Source organism: Balaenoptera acutorostrata, chromosome 2 (assembly GCF_949987535.1).
Source record: "Balaenoptera acutorostrata chromosome 2, mBalAcu1.1, whole genome shotgun sequence".
NCBI lineage: Eukaryota > Metazoa > Chordata > Mammalia > Artiodactyla > Balaenopteridae > Balaenoptera > Balaenoptera acutorostrata.
This window is the reverse complement of record NC_080065.1, coordinates 59,000,939-59,023,784: the sequence shown is the minus strand read 5'-3', so window position 1 is coordinate 59,023,784 and position 22,846 is coordinate 59,000,939. Positions and strand designations below refer to the sequence as shown.

Here is a 22,846-nt window from a genome sequence, read left to right as displayed (position 1 = left end):
CAGGGCTACATTCATCGCTAGTTAGTATGTTTCATTTAGGTTTGGCCGACAGACAACACCATGGCTCCAGGCCTCCCTGGAGATAAATAAGCACAGGGCAGCAACAAACCAGCTGGAATCAATCCTGCACTTCTACAGCAAAGTTCAGTGGTCAGTTTTGCTGCTACCCGGGGCATTTCCAGGAGGAGAGAAGATCTCCAAGGCCCTCTCCAGGTTTCATGCTCATTAATTACAAGTGCTAAGAGTACCAGTGACGCTGCTGTGTCGTGCAAAGGATTTAAATCCACATCTGTATGACTCCAGTGCCTGTCCTCTTGCCTCCAAAGAGAGAAACAAGAGCAAGAGAAATAAGAGGGTCATAAGTTTAGGTGTGGAAGAAAAGCACTTTTGCCAGAGATGGTAATTTACTTACCTAGAGGTTTATCCAGAGCCCCAGTCAAATGGAAGGAGAATGCATAATGTAAATACGAATGCTCTCTTTGTCTTTTAATGGGAAGCAGTGAGAACATATTTGAGGAACTGAAACTCAAAACAAGTTGCAGTTTTCTGAGAAATCACCAGTAAATGGTCTAGGGTGCTGAGTCAGCAGGGCTTAGTCAGGAACCAAAAGATCTCAAAAAACCTACAAAGTCCCACAGCAGAAGTGTTTTATTCTAAATAATTTAAGATTGGTTAATGTTTCTGGTGCTAGTATAAGTCTTATTTCTTTGACGGCAGTTTCCATCTTTCTGGTATCTTTTAGCATTTTCTCTTTTATCTGTGGGTTATAAAATTTCAAAGTTATCATGTCTCAGTGTGGGTCTTTCTACATTCATTGGACCCAGTGGACTTGTTTCAAGCTGAACGTGTGGGCCTCCCATCAACCCTGGGAAATTATCTTCTATAATTTCTTTGGTAATTCCCTACTGCCTACTATTCTCTTTTCCCTCTTTCTGGTATTCCCATTATTCAGATGGAAATTTATCACTGAAGTTCTTTTTTTTTTTTGCTCACATATTCTCCCGTGCTTTGGCTTTACTTTCTGGGAGGTTTCCTCTTCATTATCTTCCAACTTTCCAATAAAAATTCTTTTTTTAATATTTATTTATTTGGCTGCACCGGGTCTTAGTTGCGGCACGCGGGATCTTTCAGTTGGGGCACGCAGGATCTTAGTTGCAGCATGCAGGATCTAGTTTCCCGACCAGGGATGGAACCTGGACACCCTGCATTGGGAGCGCGGAGTCTTAACCACCGGCCCACCAGGGAAGTCCCACCAATAGTAATTAAGTTCAGCAATTATATTTTCAATTTCCCACAGCTCTTTCTTGTTATCTCTTATTTTCACAAGATCTGATTTTTTTAGCCAACGCAATCTTTTATGAACCTCTCCTATACTGTCAAATGACAAAATTAAAACAACTTAATAATGAGTTTGTTGTCCTTTAGTCAAGGGAAAGCAATCCATAGACTGGGGGGAGCACAGTATCCCACAGCGCTGCTCCAGAGGGATGGGGGGAAAGAGTGGGTTTTATAAAGAAGAGGCATGATTGGCTAGGAGGTCGGGGATTCATTAAACGTCTAGCAGGTCCTGTTTTCTAGGGTCAGGCAAACTAGGTAAAGCTGAGTTGGGGGATTGTGATTGGTTTATATTAGGTTTCCTTGACAGGTGTTTCCTGTAAGTGCAGGCTGACTTGGGTTTAGATTTGTGACTTGGGCCGGGCCACTGAGGCAGCCCCCATTTTGTGGGTCCCGACATACAAATTATCTTTATCAGTACTAATACAAATAAAGTTCACCTGCCTCCTGAATGATATGTTTCCTCCAAGGCTAATTACCATTTACCTTTTTGTTCATTTTTCACATTACCAACTTTCCTCAAATGTGTAATGATCCTTGGTTTTCAATTCATGTTTGAAAATTAGGCGATTTCAAAGCTGATTGATCAAAATTATGACTAAAAATTCTGATTAAAAGCCACATGAGTGTGACCTGAACCTAAGCCCTTTACTTTATGGAGAACAGATTGGGGAGCCAAGATTTACCCTGGAGAAGCCCTCAATGTCAGAGAAACACCTCAGAAAATGATTTCAGGTTAGCTGTAAAGTCAGAGCTAGTAGCTGAAAGCTCATTTGGGGTGTTCCTTGAGCATAAAATGGTCAGTTCTTGAAGTATTCTTCGTTTTGGGATGCCCAGGGCCCACCCTAGCTCCTCTAAGTCAGCTGAAACGGTTTATTCCATTTTTTTAGAAGAGAAGAATCAACTGATTTTTCGCCTCAGTGTTAATAACACCTGAATATTAAATAGTCTGATGGTGGGGTAGATGGAGCCAACTGTCTCATGCAGAGACTTTAATTTGGTCTCTTGATTTTCAGCCCTTCCCATCATTCCTGTCCTCCTTCAACCTGGCATTTTGGGCCCCCAGCTGCTCCAGGGTTCTGTACAATGTACAGAGTCTCCCAGGGGTTACATGTGTATTCAGGCTGTGGGCTCCTTTGGTCTGTTTCACTGGTTACTAGTATTCCATTTGAGTTTCCACCTTCCAAAAATTTGTTAAGATATTCTGTATGCTGATGGTCCCCTCCTGCTTTCTTAATTTTTCTGGGTTTATAGTTTTAAAAATCATTTCAATAATATTGTGTAATTATTACCAATAATAACTAAAATTTGCTTAGAGCCTACTACTTGCCAGGCACAGTTCTAAAAACCTTAGATATGTCCATGTAATCCCTTTAACAGTCCAAATGAAGTAGCTATTTTTATTACCTACAATTTACAGATGAGAAAACCCAGGCACAAAGGGGTTCAGATTAACCAGACAGTCTGGCAACAGAGCCTGCACTTTTAACCACTGTGTTTGGCTGCCATAAAGGCTAGATATTAAGGAAAGGCAAACCCAGGTGTCCCAGAAAGCTCATGCTCTCCCTATTTTGGTAGTTTAGCCAATCGCTGAGTTAGCAAGTCTTCTAGCTGTTACCAGCCTCGTCGGCATATGAACTCCTCTAGCCAAGCTCTGGTCCAACAGGGCCCTTTACCCAGCCAAGAAGCAATCATTGTTAAATAGCTGACCCCTCCTGACTTTTGTATTAACACATATAACAAGGACAGTGTTTTTTTGAAACACTTTCCCTGGTACATCCAGCTGCTCCTAGACCAGCAATTCTTTTTACAGGAAGTTCAGAGGTCAGGGGAACCTCTCTGCACTGCTGACCATTCTGCCTGTAAAATTTTGCCCAATCTACCTTACTTTTCATCTATAATGTTATAGATGTTACATACATCTGTGTCCAATGCACATTACATTTATTGTAGCACCCTGTAGATTTTGTTGCCATTGTGAATTTTTTTTTTTTTTACTATTCTATTTTCTAAATGTTTATTTAAGATGTATAGGACTCTTTCTGATCTACTTTTTTTTAATATAAATTTATTATATTTCTTTATTTTTGGCTGCATTGTGTCTTCGTTGCTGCGTGAGGGCTTTCTCTAGTTGCGACGAACAGCGCCTACTCTTCGTTGTGGTGCGCGTGCTTCTCATTGTGGTAGCTTCTGTTGTTGTGGAGCACGGGCTCTAGGCGCACGGGCTCAGTAGTTGTGGCGCGTGGGCTCAGTTGTTCTGCGGCATGTGGGATCCTCCTGGCAGGGCTCGAACCTGTGTCCCCTACATTGGCAGGGGATTCTCAATCACTGCGCCACCAGGGAAGTCCCTGGTCTACTTTTAATATATGATTGCAAATCCTCTTGAATTTTCTAAGTAGCTATTTGTATTATCTGAATATTATGATAGTTTTATCTTTTATGTCATTTCATTTTCTTGTCGAATTGAGTATATCCTTTAATATAATGTTGATTAATAACAGTGGTGGGCTTCCCTGGTGGCGCAGTGGTTGAGAATCTGCCTGCCAATGCACGGCACTTGGGTTCGAGCCCTGGTCTGGGAAGATCCCACATGCCACGGAGCAACTGGGCCTGTGAGCCACAACTACTGAGCCTGTGCGTCTGGAGCCTGTGCTCCGCAATGAGAGAGGCCACGACAGTGAGAGGCCTGCGCACTGCGATGAAGAGTGGCCCCCGCTTGCCACAATGAGAGAAAGCCCTTGCACAGAAACGAAGACCCAACACAGCCAAAAAATAATAATAATAATAAATAAATAAAATTTAAAAAAAATAACAGTGGTAATAGATACCTTATTCTTGACTTTGGTAGGAATTCTTCTAAAGTTTGTAGATGTTTAGTGGATACCCTTTATCAGTCGAAAGAGCTTCCCTTTTACTCCTAGTGACAGGGAAAACTTCTGCACAGCCTTAATTGGAAAAAGATATACATATCGCCTCTACATGGCAGGAAGGGGAAAAAATCCCCAAAGGAAGAGAAAATTTGGGTAGCCAAAAACAGACACTCACAGATGTCCACTACACGATCTGAAGAGAGGATTTGATGTTTTGAGTTTTAAAATAATACTATTTTCAATTACTTTTTTCAACCAAAACATAAATACACACCTAGAGAGCAGTACAATTTAGCCATTTTAGGACATCAGTATGTACCTCATTATGGCTTTAATTTAATGGCTTATTGGCTATTCATATATCTTCTTTGGTAAGGTGACCAAATCTCTTGCCCATTTTTAAATCGGGTTGCTTAGTAGAGGGAGGATTCTGGGGTGGTGCCTGTCAGCACCAGTGTCCTCATGGTGGAATGAGCTCCCCAAATGGCTGCCGCCAGCATCTCTGTCCCCAGGGAGTGATCGGAGAGATGTGAGGGGGCACCGCCATGCCTGTGAGGGACAGCCAGTGACGTCATGGCTGGCCGTCATCTGTGGAACATCTTGTCACATGAGGATAGGCACAAAACCGGATTTTTCTACCAGGCATCTGGGGCACTTGTTTTTCAGCCACGGTCCCTGAGTCTTGGCTGAATGAAGGTGGTCAGAGCATTACTGGAAAATTGATAGACCACATGGGACAGGGCCACACCAGCTTCCCTGAACTACGAGCCAAGGCTCCAGCCAGATACCAGAGTGGATCTGATTAAGAAGGCTCAGCCTATGGGGTTCCTCGCTGTTGATTTACATGTTTGGTCAGATTTCCATGGCAATGGGTCTCCCTTAGCAGATCTGATACTAAAGAGCATGGCCACTGTATTGAAACGGTCTCAGGACCTTGATAGTCTTGCCATTCTCTACCTGCTTTCAGGAACTTGCCTCCGTCCAGAAGCCAGGGGGGAAGCCGGGCTCTCTGTCATCACTCTCTTCCTGTGTGGCGGCCTGAGCAAGAATCCCCTTTCTGTGCAAATGTGTGGAGACATCACTGGCAGGCCTGTGGTCCTGTCACAAGAGGTGGAATCTGTCCTTGTGAATGCTGGTCGTCTGAGAGCCTGTGCCTCAGGGGATCTCACTTCTGTACAGGAGGCCATGGCAAGAATGAGCCAAGTTGGGCAAGTTGTGTTTCCTGGATGAGAGGATAAGAGGTATTATGACACGAAATATCAAATATTCCTGAAGCTGGTTGAACACCAGAAAGAGTATGCAGCAATCAAGAAAGGAGACCTAACATAAATTGCAGGTGCTGATGCCAGATTTTATGTCATTGCATCGGGGACCTCTGTCATTTCCAGGATCCTTAGACATCGTTTCATCATTTCTGTATTGTCTTTCAATAAAAAAAAACAAAACAAAACTGAGATGTGCAATCAGAAAAAGAATAAAAATGAATTGGGTTGTTTACCTTTTTATTATTGAATTGCAAGAATTCTTTATATATTTTGGATACCAGTCCTTTGTTATATGTTTGCACTGCAAACATACTCCCTCAGTCTGTGAATTGTCTTTTTGTTTTCTTAATGGTGTCTTCCAAAGGAGATGTTTTCAATTTTGATGAAGCCTGATTTTAATTTTTTCCTTTATGATAGATGCTTTTTGTGTCCTAAGAAATCATCGCCTACTCTTAAGGTTGTGAAGATGTTCTAAAAATTAACATTTGGATTGCACAATACCAACTTTTGTTTAAGGATGTGTGGAGCAACTGAAACCATCATACATGGCTTGTGGGAGTGTAAAATGGTGCAATTCTTTGGAAAAACAGCTTGGCAGTGTCATGTAAAGTTAAGTATACACTTACCATTCAACCTAGCAATTCCATTCCTATGTATTTACCCAAGAAAAATGGAAACATACGAACACACAAGGACTTATACAGGAATGTTCATAGTAGCTTTATTCATAATAACCAAAAAACCAGAAACAATATCAATGGCCATTGGGAATAAACAAATGATAAAGTATCCATGCAATGGGATACTAGTAGGCAGTAAAAAAGAAAAAACTGTTTATATACACAACCTGGATGAATCTTAAAAACATGCTAAGCAAAAGAAGCCACATATACTGTATGATTCAATTTGTAAGAAACTGTGTAACAGGCAAAACTAATCTACAGTGATGGAAAACACAGATGAGTGGCACCTGGGACTAGAAGTCCTTGGGGATACTGACTGCAAAGAGGCCTGTTGGGCAAGATGAAAGTGTTCTCTTCTGATCATAGTTGTCATTGCATGTGTGTATTTGTCAAAAGGTATCAAACTGCCCGCTTAAAATGGGAGCATTTTATCGTCTGTTAATTATAACTCGACTATGATTTTTTTTTATTCTAATACAAATAACTTCTTAAGGAGAATCGAAAGAAATGAAAAATCAATTCCAGGTTTGGGATTTGGTTTCTGTAAAGCTACCTGAGTTAATTTTTTTTTTAAGTTCAGAATTCTATGACCAGGAACCCGTTTTTAAGTTATCTATGTATCTCTGTAATATGATTAGAGGCAGTGGTTCTCCTACTTTAGCATTTATCACAGTCACCTGAAGGACTTGTTGAAACAGATTGCTAGGCCCACTCCCGGAGTCTCTGATTCAATACGTCTGTGATGGGGCCCAAGCATTTGCATTTCTAACAGGTTCCCGGTGATGCTGTTGATGCTACCTGCTACCGAGACAGACACCACCCTTAGAATCGCCGATTCCAGAGATCCTTGAAAGTTCCCTCTTCCTCTAAAGAATCCATTCTAAATAACCTAAAATCTAAATTGAATTATCCCCTAAAATGGGTATATCCCAGAAAAGCCTGACACCTAAAAGTTAAAGGATTCTCTGCCCTAATAAGGGACAGAGAAGAGACTGGCCAGGCCAAAGTGTGTTAACTGGCGGCCTGCAAGCAAGTTTTATTTAGCCCATGTGGTTTTAAAAAATTAGACATCAACATTTAAAACTTAGGAGAATTCACTTAAAAATCCAGTTTTTCAGTTTCTGTTTAAGTATCAAAATATACTGCCCGAGGGAAACTACATTCCCAGAAAGAAAAAATAGGCTGCGGCTGAGTAATAGTTACCTCCTTTGAAAAAAACGTTTTTTCTTTTGGACTAGGTAACATGCACATGTATAAAATTCAAAAGGTACAAAGAAAGGTGTACAGTGAAATCGACATCTCTCTTCTACCCGAGCCCAGCATCTAGAGGCTGCCTCCTTTACATGGAACCAGTGTTTTCCAGATGCTACCACTTTGAATTTACCTGGCCCCTTTTCAAGTATTTGCATTACCTGCCTGGTCTCCTCGGGCATCTGAATTTGCATCTGAGCCCATTTTACAGACCCTCTTCTGCATTCCCAGGCACTTAGTTTATCATTAGCACTTTCACACTTTTTTAAATTAATTATTATTATTATCTTTTTTAGCCGCGCCACGCGGCATGTGGGACCTTAGTGCCCCAACCAGGAATCGAACCCATGGCCCCTGCAGTAGAAGTGCAGAGTCTTAACCACTGGACCGCCAGGGAAGTCCCCACGCGGACGTCTTTAAAGGTCTGCCTCTTAGACTGGGAGGGTCACAGAGCCACAAGGTTAGGGTTTGTGTCTTCTTCTTGGTGTCTATATCCTGAAGGCTAGGGTCTCATCAGACAGCAGGTGTACAAGGTTTGTTGAGTGAATTAATGAATAAATGAACAAACTGTGCATTACTTCCAGGGCTCTGGCCTGAGGTGTGACTCAAATAACAATTTAGTCACGTGAAATCAAGAATTTAAATCCCATAAGGACCCACCCCATCAGTCTCCCAAGAAGAGAATTAGGAAATGTGGAAAAAAAATAATGAGTCTTCTATTCTTATAGAACTGGACCCAAAAGGGGTATCAGGGCACTCCCGAGGCTACTTCCCAGAAGCATGACAATCTCCTGTGCCCTTTTCTTCCTTACTATAGGCCTCAGGGACTCAAACTTCTTGCCCTTTCACCTAAACTCTATCACCTACTAAAGATCATGGGATTCTACCGCCCCACTTCCCAAGGGCTGGTTGTACCCTTTCTTTCTCACCACTCAAGAAATTATTTCATGTTATAAATTTGCCGATCATTACAGAGATACAGACAGCTGAACACAGATAGGATCACAAACATGAGGAATTTCACAAAGTATTGAGAAATCTTACAAAATGTTTACAGTTCTTCTTCCCTACTGCCATTCCGAGCAGCAGAAGCCCTGTTGTTCCCTCACTGTTTCAACATACATTAGTGTTTTGATTATGGCATGTACTCGGATATAGAGTGGGTCACCTGTGCTTCTTAAATACAGGACTTACATGCTTTTAATCTAATTATCTCTCTTCTTCAGCCTCCAAATAGTACTGCAATCTTCACCTTGTAGTTATTCTCAAGGGCAAACAAGGTCACAACAAACAGAAACAGTGCACATATTGCCACATATAGGTGGAAATGTATTGTTTGCACTACGACCCAAATAAATGAAAAATAAATTTTATTACAGTTCCCCTCCAACCTCCAGTTCCATACCTATTACCTTATTTGATGAACATGATTGCTTTCAGGCCCTCAACTAACAGCTAACACTAGCTACATTACTTTCATATCCCTCACAACTTCCCAGGATTCCATAAGTTTTATTATTTTTGAATACTTAATTCATTTACAGGGCTTAAAATTTTTAACTATATAAAAATATTTAAAAATAATTCTTACTCTCCACTGTGCTACACCACCACCCCAGGCAACCATTTTTATTAGTTCCCTATGTATTCTTCCAGTGTTTCTTTTTATTGAAAAAAAAGAAATTTTTTTTTCGGCCACGTGGTGCGGCTCGTGGGATCTTAGTTCCCCGACCAGGGATCGAACCCATACCCCCTGCAATGGAAGCGCAGAGTCCTAACCACTGGACCGCTAGAGAATTCCCTCATTTTTTTTAAAAGACAGCTTTCTTGAGATATACTTCACGTACCATGTAACTTAACTTATTCAAAGTGTGTAATTCAGTGGTTTTTAGTATGTTCACAGAGTTGAACAGCCATCACCACAATCAATCTTAGAACATTTTCATCACTCCAAGAAGAAACGCTATACCCATTAAAATTCACTCTTTCGTCCAGCTGTTTGTAGTATTCCCCTATAATCTTTATTTTTGTAAGGTCCATAGTGATGTCTCCTCTTTCACTCGATCTTAGTAATTTGAGTCTTCTTTGTTTTTCTCTTGGTCAACTTAGCAAAATATTTGTCAATTGGTTGAACCAACTTCTGGTTTCATCAACTTTCTCTATTGTTTTCCACTGTTTCTTTTTGCTAAGACAAATATATATTCTTATTTTTCCTTCTTCCTTACATAACAGGTAGCATACTATATACTCTGAACACTAGTATATATATTCTGAAGAATGCACTTCAGGTCGAAGGAAAATGATCCTCAACAGATCTGAGATGTAAGAATAAATCAAGAGCCATGAAAGTGGTAAATATGTGATTAAATCTTAATAAACACTAACTGATTAAAACAAATATAAATGTCTAGTGAAACACCAAAAGAATTAAATGTACAACAATAATAATAAATAAGTGAGGAAGGAGGAAAGTGAGGTTAAATGTGTTATCCGTGGGGAGGGTAAAGGTACAAGTTAACTTTAGGTTTTGATGTTATGAAGGAGTACTGGAAGCAGTGCTTCCTCAGATTCTCTTGGTCACGCCCTTCTTTCCAAGGTGCTGCCCGCCTCCTCCTCTGCACTGCTGCTGCCTTTGCCCAGCTTCCTGAGTGGGCTGGAGTCCAAACTGAACCACACCAAGCCTATCTGACCTTCCAGAGTTGGCTGCAATGCCACACCACTGAGCCTGACAGCTGGCTTCCTTAGCAGTTACCAAAGGACCAGATGACACAGCCCTGTGTGGCAAGCCTTGGCTAGTGGGAAATGGAAAAAGTTAGGAAATTGCATTACCCTCCCCTCCTCCCTTCGGTAGACTGTGCAGAGGGGCAGCTTCTCTTTATAAACCTTCTGGAGAAGTCCCAAACTCTAAGTGAACACACTTGCTGGGAGACTCCTATGACTCTTCACAGTTTGTCATCAAGCCTGGCCACTGTGATAACATATTGTTTTTCCTTGTCTCACTTTCCCTTTTTTTCCTTACCCATACTTCCCTAGATCTGCATCTCCCAAATAAAGCAACAATACTTTCACCTTTGCCTGAGGTTCTACTTTCTAGAGGACCCAAGTTAAGGAATTATGTGTACTGTAATTTCTAGATAACCTCTAAAAGAAAAAAAATAGAGTATACAATTTCCAAACTAGTTTAAGAAAACAAAGAATGGTGGGAAACAAGCAATCCAAAAAAAGGCAAGAGGGACTTCCCTGGTGGCACAGTGGTTAAGAATCCGCCTGCCAATGCAGGGGACACAGGTTTGATCCCTGCCAGGAAGATTCCACATGCCACGGAGCAACTAAGCCCACGCGCCACAACTACTAAGCCTGCACTCTACAGCCCGCGTGCCACAACTACTGAATTCCATGCGCCTAGAGCCCGTGCTCCACAACGAGAAGCCGCCGCAATGAGAAGCCTGCGCACCGCAATGAAGACTAGCTCCCACTCACCGCAACTAGAGAAAGCCCACGCGCAGCAACAAAGACCCAACGCAGCCCAAAATAAATAAAATAAATTTTAAAAAACAAACAAAAAAAGGCAAGAAAGAAGAGAAAAATGAAGATGGAGTAGTTGAAACAAATAGCACAAAGTAAGATGGTAGATTTAAACCAAAATGTATCAGTAGGCACATTAAATATAAATGGACTAAATGCTTCAGTTAAAAGAAAACGACTTTCAGGAAAATAAAAAAGAATATGAAGTGAAATGTATACATTCAAAAGTATTTAAAATAAATCTAATTTTTATAACGAATTTTAAGCTTTAAGGAGTTTTCTAATCAAACAGAACTCAGAAAGACATACTATTCAGAAAGATTCCTAATGTTAAAAAGTTTCCTTCATTATTGTAGTATACTGTGGAGTTCCATGAGGGAAACTAAGGCCAGAACTAACAGTATTATTAGATCACCATTTTTATTTCTATAATCTTAAACAAACCAGGATTTTCTCAATAATTTTTTTTAAATTTATTTATTTATTTATTTTTGGCTTCGTTGGGTCTTCGTTGCTGTGCGCGGGCTTTCTCTAGTTGTGGCGAGCAGGGGGCTACTCTTTGTTGCGGTGTGCGGGCTTCTTGTTGTGGTGGCTTCTCTTGTTGCAGAGCACAGGCCCTAGGCGTGCGGGCTTCAGTAGTTGCAGCACGTGGGCTCAGCAGTTGTGGCTCGTGGGCTCTAGAGCGCAGGCTCAGTAGCTGTGGCTCATGGGCTTAGTTGCTCCGTGGCATGTGGGATCTTCCCGGACCAGGGCTCAAACCTGTGTCCCCTGCATTGGCAGGCAGATTCTTAACTACTGCGCCACCAGGGAAGCCCTCTCTATAATTTTGAGACTGGAAACTCCTCCTTACGTCTAACTAAAATATTCACCTTAACCTTATCAAGTATACAAATAAAACCCAAAATTGTAGAAAGAGATAAAGCAGCCCCCCAAAAGGCACTCAATGTCCCTTTTATATACAGTAGTGTGAGTGTGTGTCTAATATATTTCTAAGTAACCTTTCAAGAGGTGCCTACTCATGGCCTTTCTTTTAATTCAAGTAGGGGGAGATAAAATATTCTGATTATGTTAAAGGCATCTCCTTCAAGTCACTGATACCTCTTGTGGACAGAGCAAAAGGAAGGAAGACAGCAGTTAATTTGGTTACCTAGAGCCAAAGTCTGCTTACTTGTAAAGAACCATTTGGGTCTAGGCACAGAGAGTATGACTCTTGGGAGAAAGATCTGTACTTTGGTCAAATTATGTCTTAGTGTGTGTGTGCACACATGTGCTGCTAAAAATACATATTCTTTCTAATAACCTATATGGGAAAAGAATCTGAAAAAGAATATATATATATATATATATATATATATATATATATATATATATATATATATATAAAACTGAAAATAATGCATATTCCTGGGCTTCCTCCAAGATTTATTGAATAGACTCTCCAGAGTGGGATTACATTGTCTTTACTGATAACATTCTTCACTAAGAATTGTTATTTATAAAATCATGAATATCATAGTGAAACTCAACTTAGAGTGACTAAAGTTCGTAGATTTAAAATAAACATACCTTTGCTATGGAAACCTGATTCACTCTCAGAAGGGTATACCCTAGAAAGAGTCCTGCCTATAACAGTATATCTTCATTGAACCTGAAACATGGACCTCATCATACATTCTCACCTACATTTTTCTGATGACCCAGGGTAGGAAAGTTGAGGGGGATTAAGTTAAACAGTCCCTGGGTATGAACCTGAGTGAGGCTAACAAGGATAGTTCATTAACCTGAACTATAAAAGGTAAGCCAGTCTCAGATAACAAACCACCAAAATGGCGGTATTAGATATACATCATTAAGTAAATACTTTACCAATCATTACCAATCATTAGAGGAAGCTTTAAAGTAATAGGTTTCTTAGATCAGACTTTCCTTTCGAACTGTTCTTCACTGGAGTTTCTTCTAAAGAATCATTTTATTTACAGTCGCAAATGTCTTTTTAACACATTCAATGTGTATTATATGCTGGAATCAAATAGCTGAAGGAGCTGGAATCTTATGAATACAGCCAGGACAACAATGGAGAGAGTCATGAACAAAAATATCACAGTCCACACAAAAAACATTTTGGCACACAGTGCAAACATAGACCTGCAGTGAAAAGAAGAAAACTAAATTTAAAAAGTAGTTTCCAAAAGTTAAGTACAGCATAGTTAGAAGACATTCAAGTTGCTTTGCTCTTTTATATCTCTATCACTTTTTCCCTACTCACCTACCAACTTTATTAGTTCCAATGTACTATATATTCTCAAATCGAAGGCAATTAATTTTTTCCAAAAAATTATTCCTTAGAAATGAGGGAGGGGGCTTCCCTGGTGGCGCAGTGGTTAAGACTCTGCCTGCGGGCTTCCCTGGTGGCGCAGTGGTTGAGAACCTGCCTGCCAATGCAGGGCACACGGGTTCGAGCCCTGGTCTGGGAAGATCCCACATGCCACGGAGCGGCTGGGCCCGTGAGCCACAATTACTGAGCCTGCGCGTCTGGAGCCTGTGCTCCGCAACAAGAGAGGCTGTGATAGTGAGAAGCCCGCGCACCGCGATGAAGAGATGGCCCCCACTTGCCACAACTAGAGAAAGCCCTCGCACAGAAACGAAGACCCAACACAGCCATAAATAAATAAATAAATAAATAAATAAATAAATAAAGACTTTCTATAAAAAAAAAAAAAAAAAAAAAAGACTCTGCCTGCTAATGCAGGGGACATGGGTTCAAGCCCTGGTCTGGGAAGATTGACCCCATGTGTCGCGGAGCAACTAAGCCCGTGTGCCACAGCTACTGAGACTGAGCTCTGGAGCCCACGAGACACAACTACTGAGCCCATGTGCCACAACTACTGAAGCCTGCGTGCCTAGAGCCCGTGCTCTGCAACAAGAGAAGACACCGCAATGAGAAGCCCGTGCACCGCAACGAAGAGTAGCTCCTGCTCGCCGCAACTAGAGAAAGCCTGCGCACAGCAACAAAGACCCAATGCAGCCAAAAGTAAATAAATAAAATAAATAAATTTATAAAAGGAAAAAAAAAGAAATGAGGGAATAACTTCGTTTTTGAGCCCTTAAAGTCCCTTGGGGACTTCCCTGGTGGCACAGTGGTTAAGAATCCGCCTGCCAATGCAGGGGACAAGGGTTCGAGCCCTGGTCAGGGAAGATCCCACATGCCGCGGAGCAACTAAGCCCGTGTGCCACAACCACTGAGCCTGCGCTCTAGAGCCCGCGAGCCACAACTACTGAGCCCATGCACCACAACTACTGAAGCCCACGCGCCTAGAGCCCGTGCTCTGCAACAAGAGAGGGCACTGCAATGAGAAGCCCTCGCACTGCAACAAAGAACAGCCCCCGCTCGCCACAACTAGAGAAAGCCCACCCGCGCGCAGCAGCAAAGACCCAGTGCAGCCAAAAATAAATAAAAATAAGATAAATTTATAAAAAAAAAGATGGTGTCTTCTTTAAAACTTTCAAATGAGTCAAAAAGTGGTTCTAGTGAGGATGCAGCTACTGATGTCAAAGAGGCATGTAAAACTTAATAAAATTGTTTTTTTTAATTGGTTTTTTTATACATATATTTGGGTTTTTGGGGGGTTTTTTTAGCCATGCCTCAAGGCTTGTGGGATCTCAGTTCCCCAACCAGGGATTGAACCTGGGCCATGGCAGTGAAAGCACCGAATCCTAACCACTAGACCACCAGGAAACTCGGATACAGCTGTTTTATGAAATGTGAGTGTAGAATAAAACAAGCCATCCTTTCAACTAATATTTTATATAGTTTATAAAGTATAGTTTTAAATATGGACATGTAACTAAATTAACAAAAAATTAAAACTAGACAGTGATCTATCTTATTTGCAACTTTATATAAGTTTATATGTTCAAATTGGCCCCATCAAAATTTTAAAAAATATTTTCTCAGTGGCACAATGGGGGGATAACCTTTGGTCTGTGGTCACCTTAAACGATAACTTCAAAATGAGTTATGAGTGCCTAAAGTATATCATGGAGAAAAAAACTTTTAGTATTTCCAAACTAATATTTCAGTATTTCAGTTTAGCTTGCAAACTGAAGACAAAGTACTAAAATATCTTTATAGCAAAATAAGAATGCAGAATTACAAAACAACTGTTTGTAACAGCTCCCATTTTATCTCTACCTACTGTTATACTTTGAGGAATAACCCGATATGAGTCTGGTCTTCAACAATCTATTGAAAACTTATAATACTATTTCCTCAATATTTATTGTACAATACTTAATATTTACAAAGCACATGAACTTACATGTTGGTCTTTCAGTTCCCCCTGACAGGCATAACAAAATCTGAAAAAGAAAGTTTAAGAATCATTTTGTTAAGGACTCACTCATTAAAATAGCTCAGGAAAATTTCAACAAGAATTCTCTTATTACTAAGTACAGTTGACCCCTGAACAACACGCAGGCTAGGGGTACCAATGCCCAAGGTCAAAAATCTGAGTATAACTTTACAGTTGGCCCTCTGGCTCTCTGACCCTCCATATCAGCAGTTCCACATCCGAGGATTCAACCAACTGTAGATCCTGTACTGTAGTATGTATTTATGGAAAAAATCTACAAGTATGTGGACCCTTGCAATTCAAATCCGTGTTGTTCAAGGATCAACTGTAATTATCTTTACATATGATTTTTAGGAGAAGGAATTAAGAATACCAGTAATTTAAGAAAATTCCACAGTAAATCCCAAGGTCATGTGACAGCTTAAAATCTTCCTTAAACAAATTTTATTTTATTTTCATCAAGGTTAAATATGAATATGATTTCTCAACTGGTATTCTGCAAGGGAATTAAGACCTACAGAAAATGATTTGCATGATTATTTTTCAACTTTTCCAAAGACAGCAGACAGCTGGTACAAGTCTAGATGGATAGAAGTTAATTTATCATAAAAATGGATGCCTAAGGGCTTAATTTTCAAGGAATGGTTTAAAGAATTAAAAGTTCTCAAAATTTATTACAAAAGAGAGCAGTTCTGTCCCTACCCACCCCCACTTCATTTCCAGAGCAAATGCTCATAGTGCTACCTCTTGGTTTTTTTCATAGGCCATTGGCTATGATCCTCCCACTATAGAAGATGAGATTTTAATTCTCTTTCAGCTATCTTGAACCAATAGCATGGGTACACATAACTACATAGAAAGAATTGAGATTGACATTTGTTAAGTCATTTTGGATAGAACAATATTAAATGTTTAGTTTATTATGACTATATAGACATATTCAGCTGAGCCATGCCATACAAATTTTCCTCTCTGTAAAACACTTTTTCCTGGAGTTAATAACTGTATTGTTATTCATAAGCTTAAGTTTTCTAATTACCACTAACTCAGCCCCAACCGATCCCTGAGAAGTCTGAATATCCTCTTGTTATGTTCAGCTACATCAGGAATTATATAGTTTCCATCCTCTGGTGACATCTCTCCTGGAGCATTCTGACTTTCTCCAAACAGGACTGACTGTTCTCCATATCTGACATACAAGTGTCATTCTAGGACATCATCCTACAGCTTTCTTTAGCCAATTCTGAATTAGGTAAATATTCCTATTCTCTTTCATTCATTCTCTTTCTCAGTTCTTTTGAATCATCTCTTCCACAGTTTCCTAAGAAAGTCTCTTGAGACCTTACAAGTCTGAAAATACCTTTATTCTACCTACATTTTTTTTTGGCTGCGCTGCGCGGCATGTAGGAACTTAGTTCCCTGACCAGAGATCGAACCCACACCCCCTGCATTGGAAGCACGGAGTCTTAGCCACTGGACTGCCAGGGAAGTCCCTATTCTACCTACACTTAAATACCTTGGTTAGGTATATAATTCAGGTTGGTAATAATTCTCATTCCAAATTTTGAAGGAAACTGCTCCCTGTCAGCATCCAGTGTTGCTCACGAGAAGCCAAACAATTTTAATTCCAGGTCATGTGACCCAATTCTCCCTCTCCAGAAATGTTTAGGGTTAGTATTTTGCTGTGTATTCTGAAATCTCACAATGATACACTTTAGTGCAGGTCTGCCTTCAATATGTCAGGCACTTGACAGTCCCTTTCAATCTAGAAAGTTCTTTCCTTCGATAGTAGAAAATATCCTTGAATATTTCTTTCATACTCTTCATTTGATCTTTTCTTTATTTGTTATATTATTTTGATATTAGGCCTTCTGGATAAATCTTCCAGTTTTACACCATGGAAATCAGCAAATGCTACAAATCGGGGCTTTTTTTTTTTCTTTTTTGGAGCGCTGATTTACCAACATACCACCACTCTTACTACGCATAGATGGGTTTAGGGAAATTAATAGATCTCTGGAGATCCAGATCTGTTTAATGAATCATTCCAGTCATAAACAAGGCATTCTACATCTCATTTTCTATATTAGCAGTAATCTTGACCAAGTGAATATGACTCTTTTTTAATGTAATAACAATATATTCAAACATTACCACTTGTAACAGATACAAATTAATCAAAACTCATGTACCTTTCTCCATTATGTTCTTCCAGGGGAATATCTTGAAAAGCATCCAAAGGAAATAAGTGATGGTAAGACCTTGCCAAGTGGGGAGCAGACACCAGAGTAAGACCTAACACATAAAGCAGAAAGACATATTTAATAACCCAAACCTCATAAAGATGATGGCTGAAATGTCAAATGATATAACTTAGGCTAAATATTTTCAAGTTCTTTTTTTTTAGGATTGCAGGCATTCATTTCTTTAGTTTACCTGTGGCCATAAAAGGAGACTCCAGGATGGAGTCTTAGTTCTGTCACTAAGTATGTGACCTCTCTTGGCATATTTCCTTACTTATAAATTAAATAAAATTCTACAATTCTGTTACTTTAACTTCTCATTCTCCTTATATATATATTTATTTTATGAAGAGCTGCAAAAACGTCTACTAGATCTACTGCACTGCCTTTAAAGAACATAATTCTTTTCAGAAAGAGAATTAGGAAACTCTTTTAGAATGCCATGTTTATTTTTAAAAATGGAGTACTAGGCACACAATGAAAAAAAGTAATCTATGTCTTTTTTCACAGATTAAATCCAGAAACATAGGCAGAGCTTAATATTTATATTTATTTTAATAGCAATATAGGTAAGAAGTTATTCAAGATTAATTTACTGGATAATGAACACTTGGTTTCTTACCACAGATTTTACATTCAACAGGAAGCTCACAGTACTTTGCCCGACACTGTGGGCAGAAATAGCCTCCTAATGTAAGTCCTGGCTCAGTGTTGCTATCCAGATGCCTGTGGGGGGAACATTACTTTTTAAAAAGTGATATATAAAGATGTGAGCAGTTAGAGCAAAAGCCACTTTGATTTTAAAACCTTCAAGTTGTTTCACTGCTCACTTACGCTGTTCATTTTTGTCTTTTTTTTCCTCTCTGCATTTTGTTTTGAATAGTTTCCATTAATGTCTTTGAATTCACTCATCTCCTCTTCTTCAGTAACTAATCTGCTGTTAATCCTAGTCCAGCTTATTTTTCATCTAAAACACTGTATTCTTCATCTCTAGAAATTTGACTGGGGTCTTCTTTCTATCTTCCATATCTCCTATGATACTCATGTACTCCTCAACTTTCCTGAGCATATGGAGTATATTTATAATAATTATTTTAACACCAAACCTACTACTTCTATCAACTGTGTTATTTCTGGATATGTTTCCATTCTATGATTTTTCTCCTTGTTATGGGTCATACTTTCCTACTTCTTTGCATGACTGGTAATTTTTGATTGGTTGCCAGATATTGTGAATTTTGCTCTGTTTTGGGTGCTGGATTTTTTTTTGCATTGCCTTAAATACACTGTGGCTTTTTCTGGAATATACTTAAGTAACTGTGAAATAGTTTGATGCCAAGACTTGCTTTTAAGTTTGTTAGGCTGTCCAGAACAGCTGCTAGTCTAGAGTTAATTTGGTTTCATGACTGTGGACTCTGTTCAATGCCTGTGGTGTTAAGAGGCCTTTCCACACTGACTGGTGGGAACATGAACTACTCCCTGCCCCGTGTGAGCTCTAGGGATTGTTCTGCTGCTCCTCTCCAGCTCTTCTTTCCCTGGCCTCCAGGAGTTTCTGGACAGGAATGTACAGATCAACACTCAGCTAATGACTCGTGGGGAGGTCTCTGAAGCTCTCCAGAGCTCTCTGTGCAGCTCTTTACTCTTGAGTACTCTGCCCTGCAAAATGGTAGTCGCTTCCACCCCACCCCCGCAAACTCTGAACCTTGTTTCTGAACGGAGCAAAACCTCCTGGCTCTGTGTGGGTCTTCCCTCCCTGCACAGCAGCCTGGAAATTCTCTCTAGGCAGGAAGCTGCAATCAGAGGGCCCACCTCATTTGTTTCCCGTCTTGCAGGGATCATTATCTGCACTGCCTGTTGTCCAATGTACGAAAACCACAGTTTTGTATATTTTGTTTGGTTTTCTGCAAGGAGACAGAAGTGTAAATCTAGTCCCTATTACACTTTTATAGCTAAAGACAGTAGTCTTATTTCTTATTTAAGAGTTTTAAGAATTACTTTCTTAAATTTACTTTTGTTTTATAATTATGTAAAATGTAAAGCTCCAAAGTTAAAACAAGTTATATGCAGAAAAGTCTAGGATCTATCTCTTTGCCTTTCTCCACACATTGCGTTAGTAAACATTTTTTTACTTTTTACTTTTTGGTTTCATTCCTATTTTTATTATTAATATAAACAAGAATGTGTCTACTCAAACCTCCACCCTCTTCTTAGATGATTGGTAGCACACTATACACTTTTCTCTACCTTACTGTTTTACTTAGTAATATTACAGAAGTATATATAGTTTTCTCTCCTTTTTACAGCTACATAGAAAGTAATCTTCTACAAAAGCCATTACATTTCAAGTCCATCTTTTAAATTTATAACTTACAGGAAGGACTTAACAATGTAAAAACATTATCACGGACAGTTTCAAGGTTTTTACTTACGCCATACTGAAAGAGGGTTTTGCATCTTGATCAGACAGAGAAGCAATGGTATGCTGAGGAAATCCTTCACAGAAGAAAATGTATTACTTTTTTTTCCCCAAGGAAACAGAAAAATTCTAGTAATAGAAACCTAAAAATGTTCCTACCAGAAAGCCCACTAAGTTGTGCAAAAGTTCTCTTTCCTGCCTTTTAGATATGTTTATTATAGCACGGTCAAACTGACAGTAATTCCCAGTTTGAAAAAGAATTAATAGTGGAGGAAATGGGGGAAAGATCTGTCCATACATATGGCCTCAGATTCTAAAGTTCATATCCATATTTTCTAATTTAACAACACTTAACACACTGCTTTTTAAAAAGAAAATGTGTGTAATTTTTAAATACTTTGATATAACAGAGGAGTCTATAATATAGTCTACTTTCATTTTATATAAGAACATACTTCTAGTTAAAAATTTTGGAATGTCCAAACCCATGTAGTTTATTTTCCATATATATTTTTAAATTCTGAAAACAAGTCTAAGAAAAGCAGAAACCATAAAAAAAGAGAAATTTCATTCTATATAAAAATTTTAAACCTATCTACATTTCAAAACAAATAAATAAAAGTAAAGGAAAGTGACCAATTGAAAAAACATTTGTATCAGGTGACTGAAAATGGGTTGATATTCCTAAATGGTTCTAATAAATCAATTTGGAGAATTATTATAAGTTTAAAAATAACTTTAAGATAGGCTAAGGAAATGTATCAGTAAATCCAAAAGATTAGCCAACATAATATCTAAAATGTACTGAGTATTTATATCAAGCATTACTCTAAATACTTGGTCTGTATTAACTCAATCGTTGCAACACACAATGAAATAGATACTAATATCACGTGAGATGAGGAAACAGGAAAGAGAGGTTGAACAGTACTATAAATGGCCAAAAACAAGGCAGAAAAGCATTCCATCTCACTGACAGTTTAAAAATGCACATTAAACAAGGAGTCTCTTTTTGTATTGAAAGTTGGGCTTTTTCAATTACAAATTACAAAAAAGTTGGGCTTTTTCAATTTCAATTTACAAATAAATGTTTACTATAAAATAATAATTGTATTACATAGCTTTGATAAAACAGTACAGATTTTATAGCTTTTTTGATTTCTTAATACAAGAATTTCTCTATAAACACAGTGTCTTTATACCTTTCTAACCTTAACAATTAAAAAAAAAAACCAGTAGTGTTCCTTGAGTGATAGGACTACAAGTGAGTTTAATTTTCTTTTTACTTCTCTGTATGTCCCAAAATTGCTTCAACAGCATAATTTTCTCTAATTATAAAACATTTAAGTTAAATACAAGAAACAAACGTTAAAATAACTTGTGCAAATGAGATAGAAAGTCTAGCTTGAGTCAAAATATATTTTTTTAAATGTCTATTTTAAAATAACACAAAATAGGGAATTCCCTGGCAGTCCAGTGGTTAGGACTTGGCACTTTCACTGCAGTGGCCGGGGTTCAATCCCGGGTTGGGGAACTATTTAAGATCCTGCAAGTGGTGCGGCCGAAAAGAAAATTAAAAATAAAAATTAATTAATTAATTACTTAAATAACACAAAATAAATACTTACCCATACGAATAAGTGAGCATTCAGAGCTTGAGCTGGCAGGCGGAGGACTAACATGATGTGTCAACAATTCTTTGTAATGGCTTTCATCTAAAATAACATGGTATGTGCCTAACAAGATGAGAAGTAAAAGAGAAGAAACAACAGCTTTCCAGACATAAGAATGAACTGTAATTTCTATATAATTCTGTAAAAGTTTTACCATCTGAAAATGTTCATTTTCAAAGTAAATACTTAAGTTAAATTATCATTTTTCAAAAACTTTAAATAACATCTCTAAATTGACTTCTCTAGGAATAACTGTAATTATAATTTAATTAAAGCCAAGTTACAAGTTCTTCACTAAGTATTAATATAGTAAAATTTCCAGCTTTTCAAGAGTTCTAATGCTTCCTCTGAACACTGACATAACTACTGAAAATTCCTCGCATTCTGAGATGATAGCTTATAGAATCGGTGATATATTTACTGTAACTACCCATATTTTGGACTTCAGAACATGAACTGATTTAAGTTTAGCGGCTTAAAAAACATATAAAAACATCCTAATTAATAAACTGTTACTTTACATAGTAATTATGAGTAAATATTGAAGATTCTAGATATATACCACCAGTTTCACGAGCAAGCACAGTGCAAACCCGAACCTCTGCAGACAATCCAATAACAGACACTCTAATTTTAGCTGCCTTTAGGGTCTTCGTAAAATCCAAGAAAATGGAGAGTTTTGAGGGAAGAAAAAAAAATTGAATAATTAATGTGTTTGAAAAATAGAATGTTCTGAAAACTAGTAATAAATTCACTATAGAATTCTCTTTAGAGTTGTAACTTTGATTTTGATTATGAAGAAATTATTGGTTCTACCTTGATTAGATCATAGATATTAGATGGATCACAGGTTGTGAGACTGCTAAAGATGATTAGGACTTCTCTACTTGTATGTCCGGGCATGTGTCTAAAGAAAGATAAAAACCACTCCAATTAGGTATAACAAATTACACTAATAAAAAACTTAACTCAGAAACAACAGTACACATGGTTTACACACTTAGACTACAGAATAACCCCATTTGTTTCAACATTACAAAGGAATGAATTGTGAGTATACTCTAAAAACCTTAATGCCAATTTTTCTAAAATAAGCTACACACTTAAAAAAAATTCATTGATTCACTTATTCATTCAATAAATATTTCTTGAATACTCTTTTAAGTTCTGGGGATAAAGTGATAAACAAGACCAACAAGGCTCCTGACATCATGAAGCTTACATTCTAATAGA

At 38.5% G+C, this 22,846-nt stretch overlaps 2 protein-coding genes across 7 annotated transcripts in view; both read right to left on the bottom strand.

The window, feature by feature from the left end:
* Positions 1-5,268, bottom strand: part of NAIP (NLR family apoptosis inhibitory protein) — a 39,737-nt gene extending 34,469 nt beyond the window's left edge. For 3 of the 4 annotated variants that reach the window (XM_007175959.2, XM_007175960.2, XM_028164958.2), the window contains exon 1: positions 413-479. The gene's annotated coding sequence lies outside the window, so the exon portion shown is untranslated. Of the gene's footprint in view, positions 1-412; positions 480-5,162 lie in introns of those variants that run through there. The other variant, XM_057540813.1, reaches the window with a different exon arrangement.
* A 21-nt stretch (positions 5,269-5,289) lies between these two features.
* Positions 5,290-22,846, bottom strand: part of LOC103000259 (general transcription factor IIH subunit 2) — a 28,188-nt gene continuing 10,631 nt past the window's right edge. The window contains exons 9-16 of one of the 3 annotated variants that reach the window (XM_057540814.1): positions 22,430-22,520; positions 22,176-22,263; positions 21,569-21,676; positions 19,954-20,017; positions 18,147-18,250; positions 17,474-17,576; positions 15,249-15,288; positions 5,290-5,427 (exon numbers count right to left, since the gene is read on the bottom strand). In XM_057540814.1, coding sequence (XP_057396797.1) covers positions 5,371-5,427; positions 15,249-15,288; positions 17,474-17,576; positions 18,147-18,250; positions 19,954-20,017; positions 21,569-21,676; positions 22,176-22,263; positions 22,430-22,520 — 655 coding nt within the window. In that variant the 3' untranslated portion in view covers positions 5,290-5,370. Of the gene's footprint in view, positions 5,428-12,331; positions 13,075-15,248; positions 15,289-17,473; positions 17,577-18,146; positions 18,251-19,953; positions 20,018-21,568; positions 21,677-22,175; positions 22,264-22,429; positions 22,521-22,846 lie in introns of those variants that run through there. The other 2 variants (XM_007175961.2, XM_057540815.1) reach the window with 2 other exon arrangements.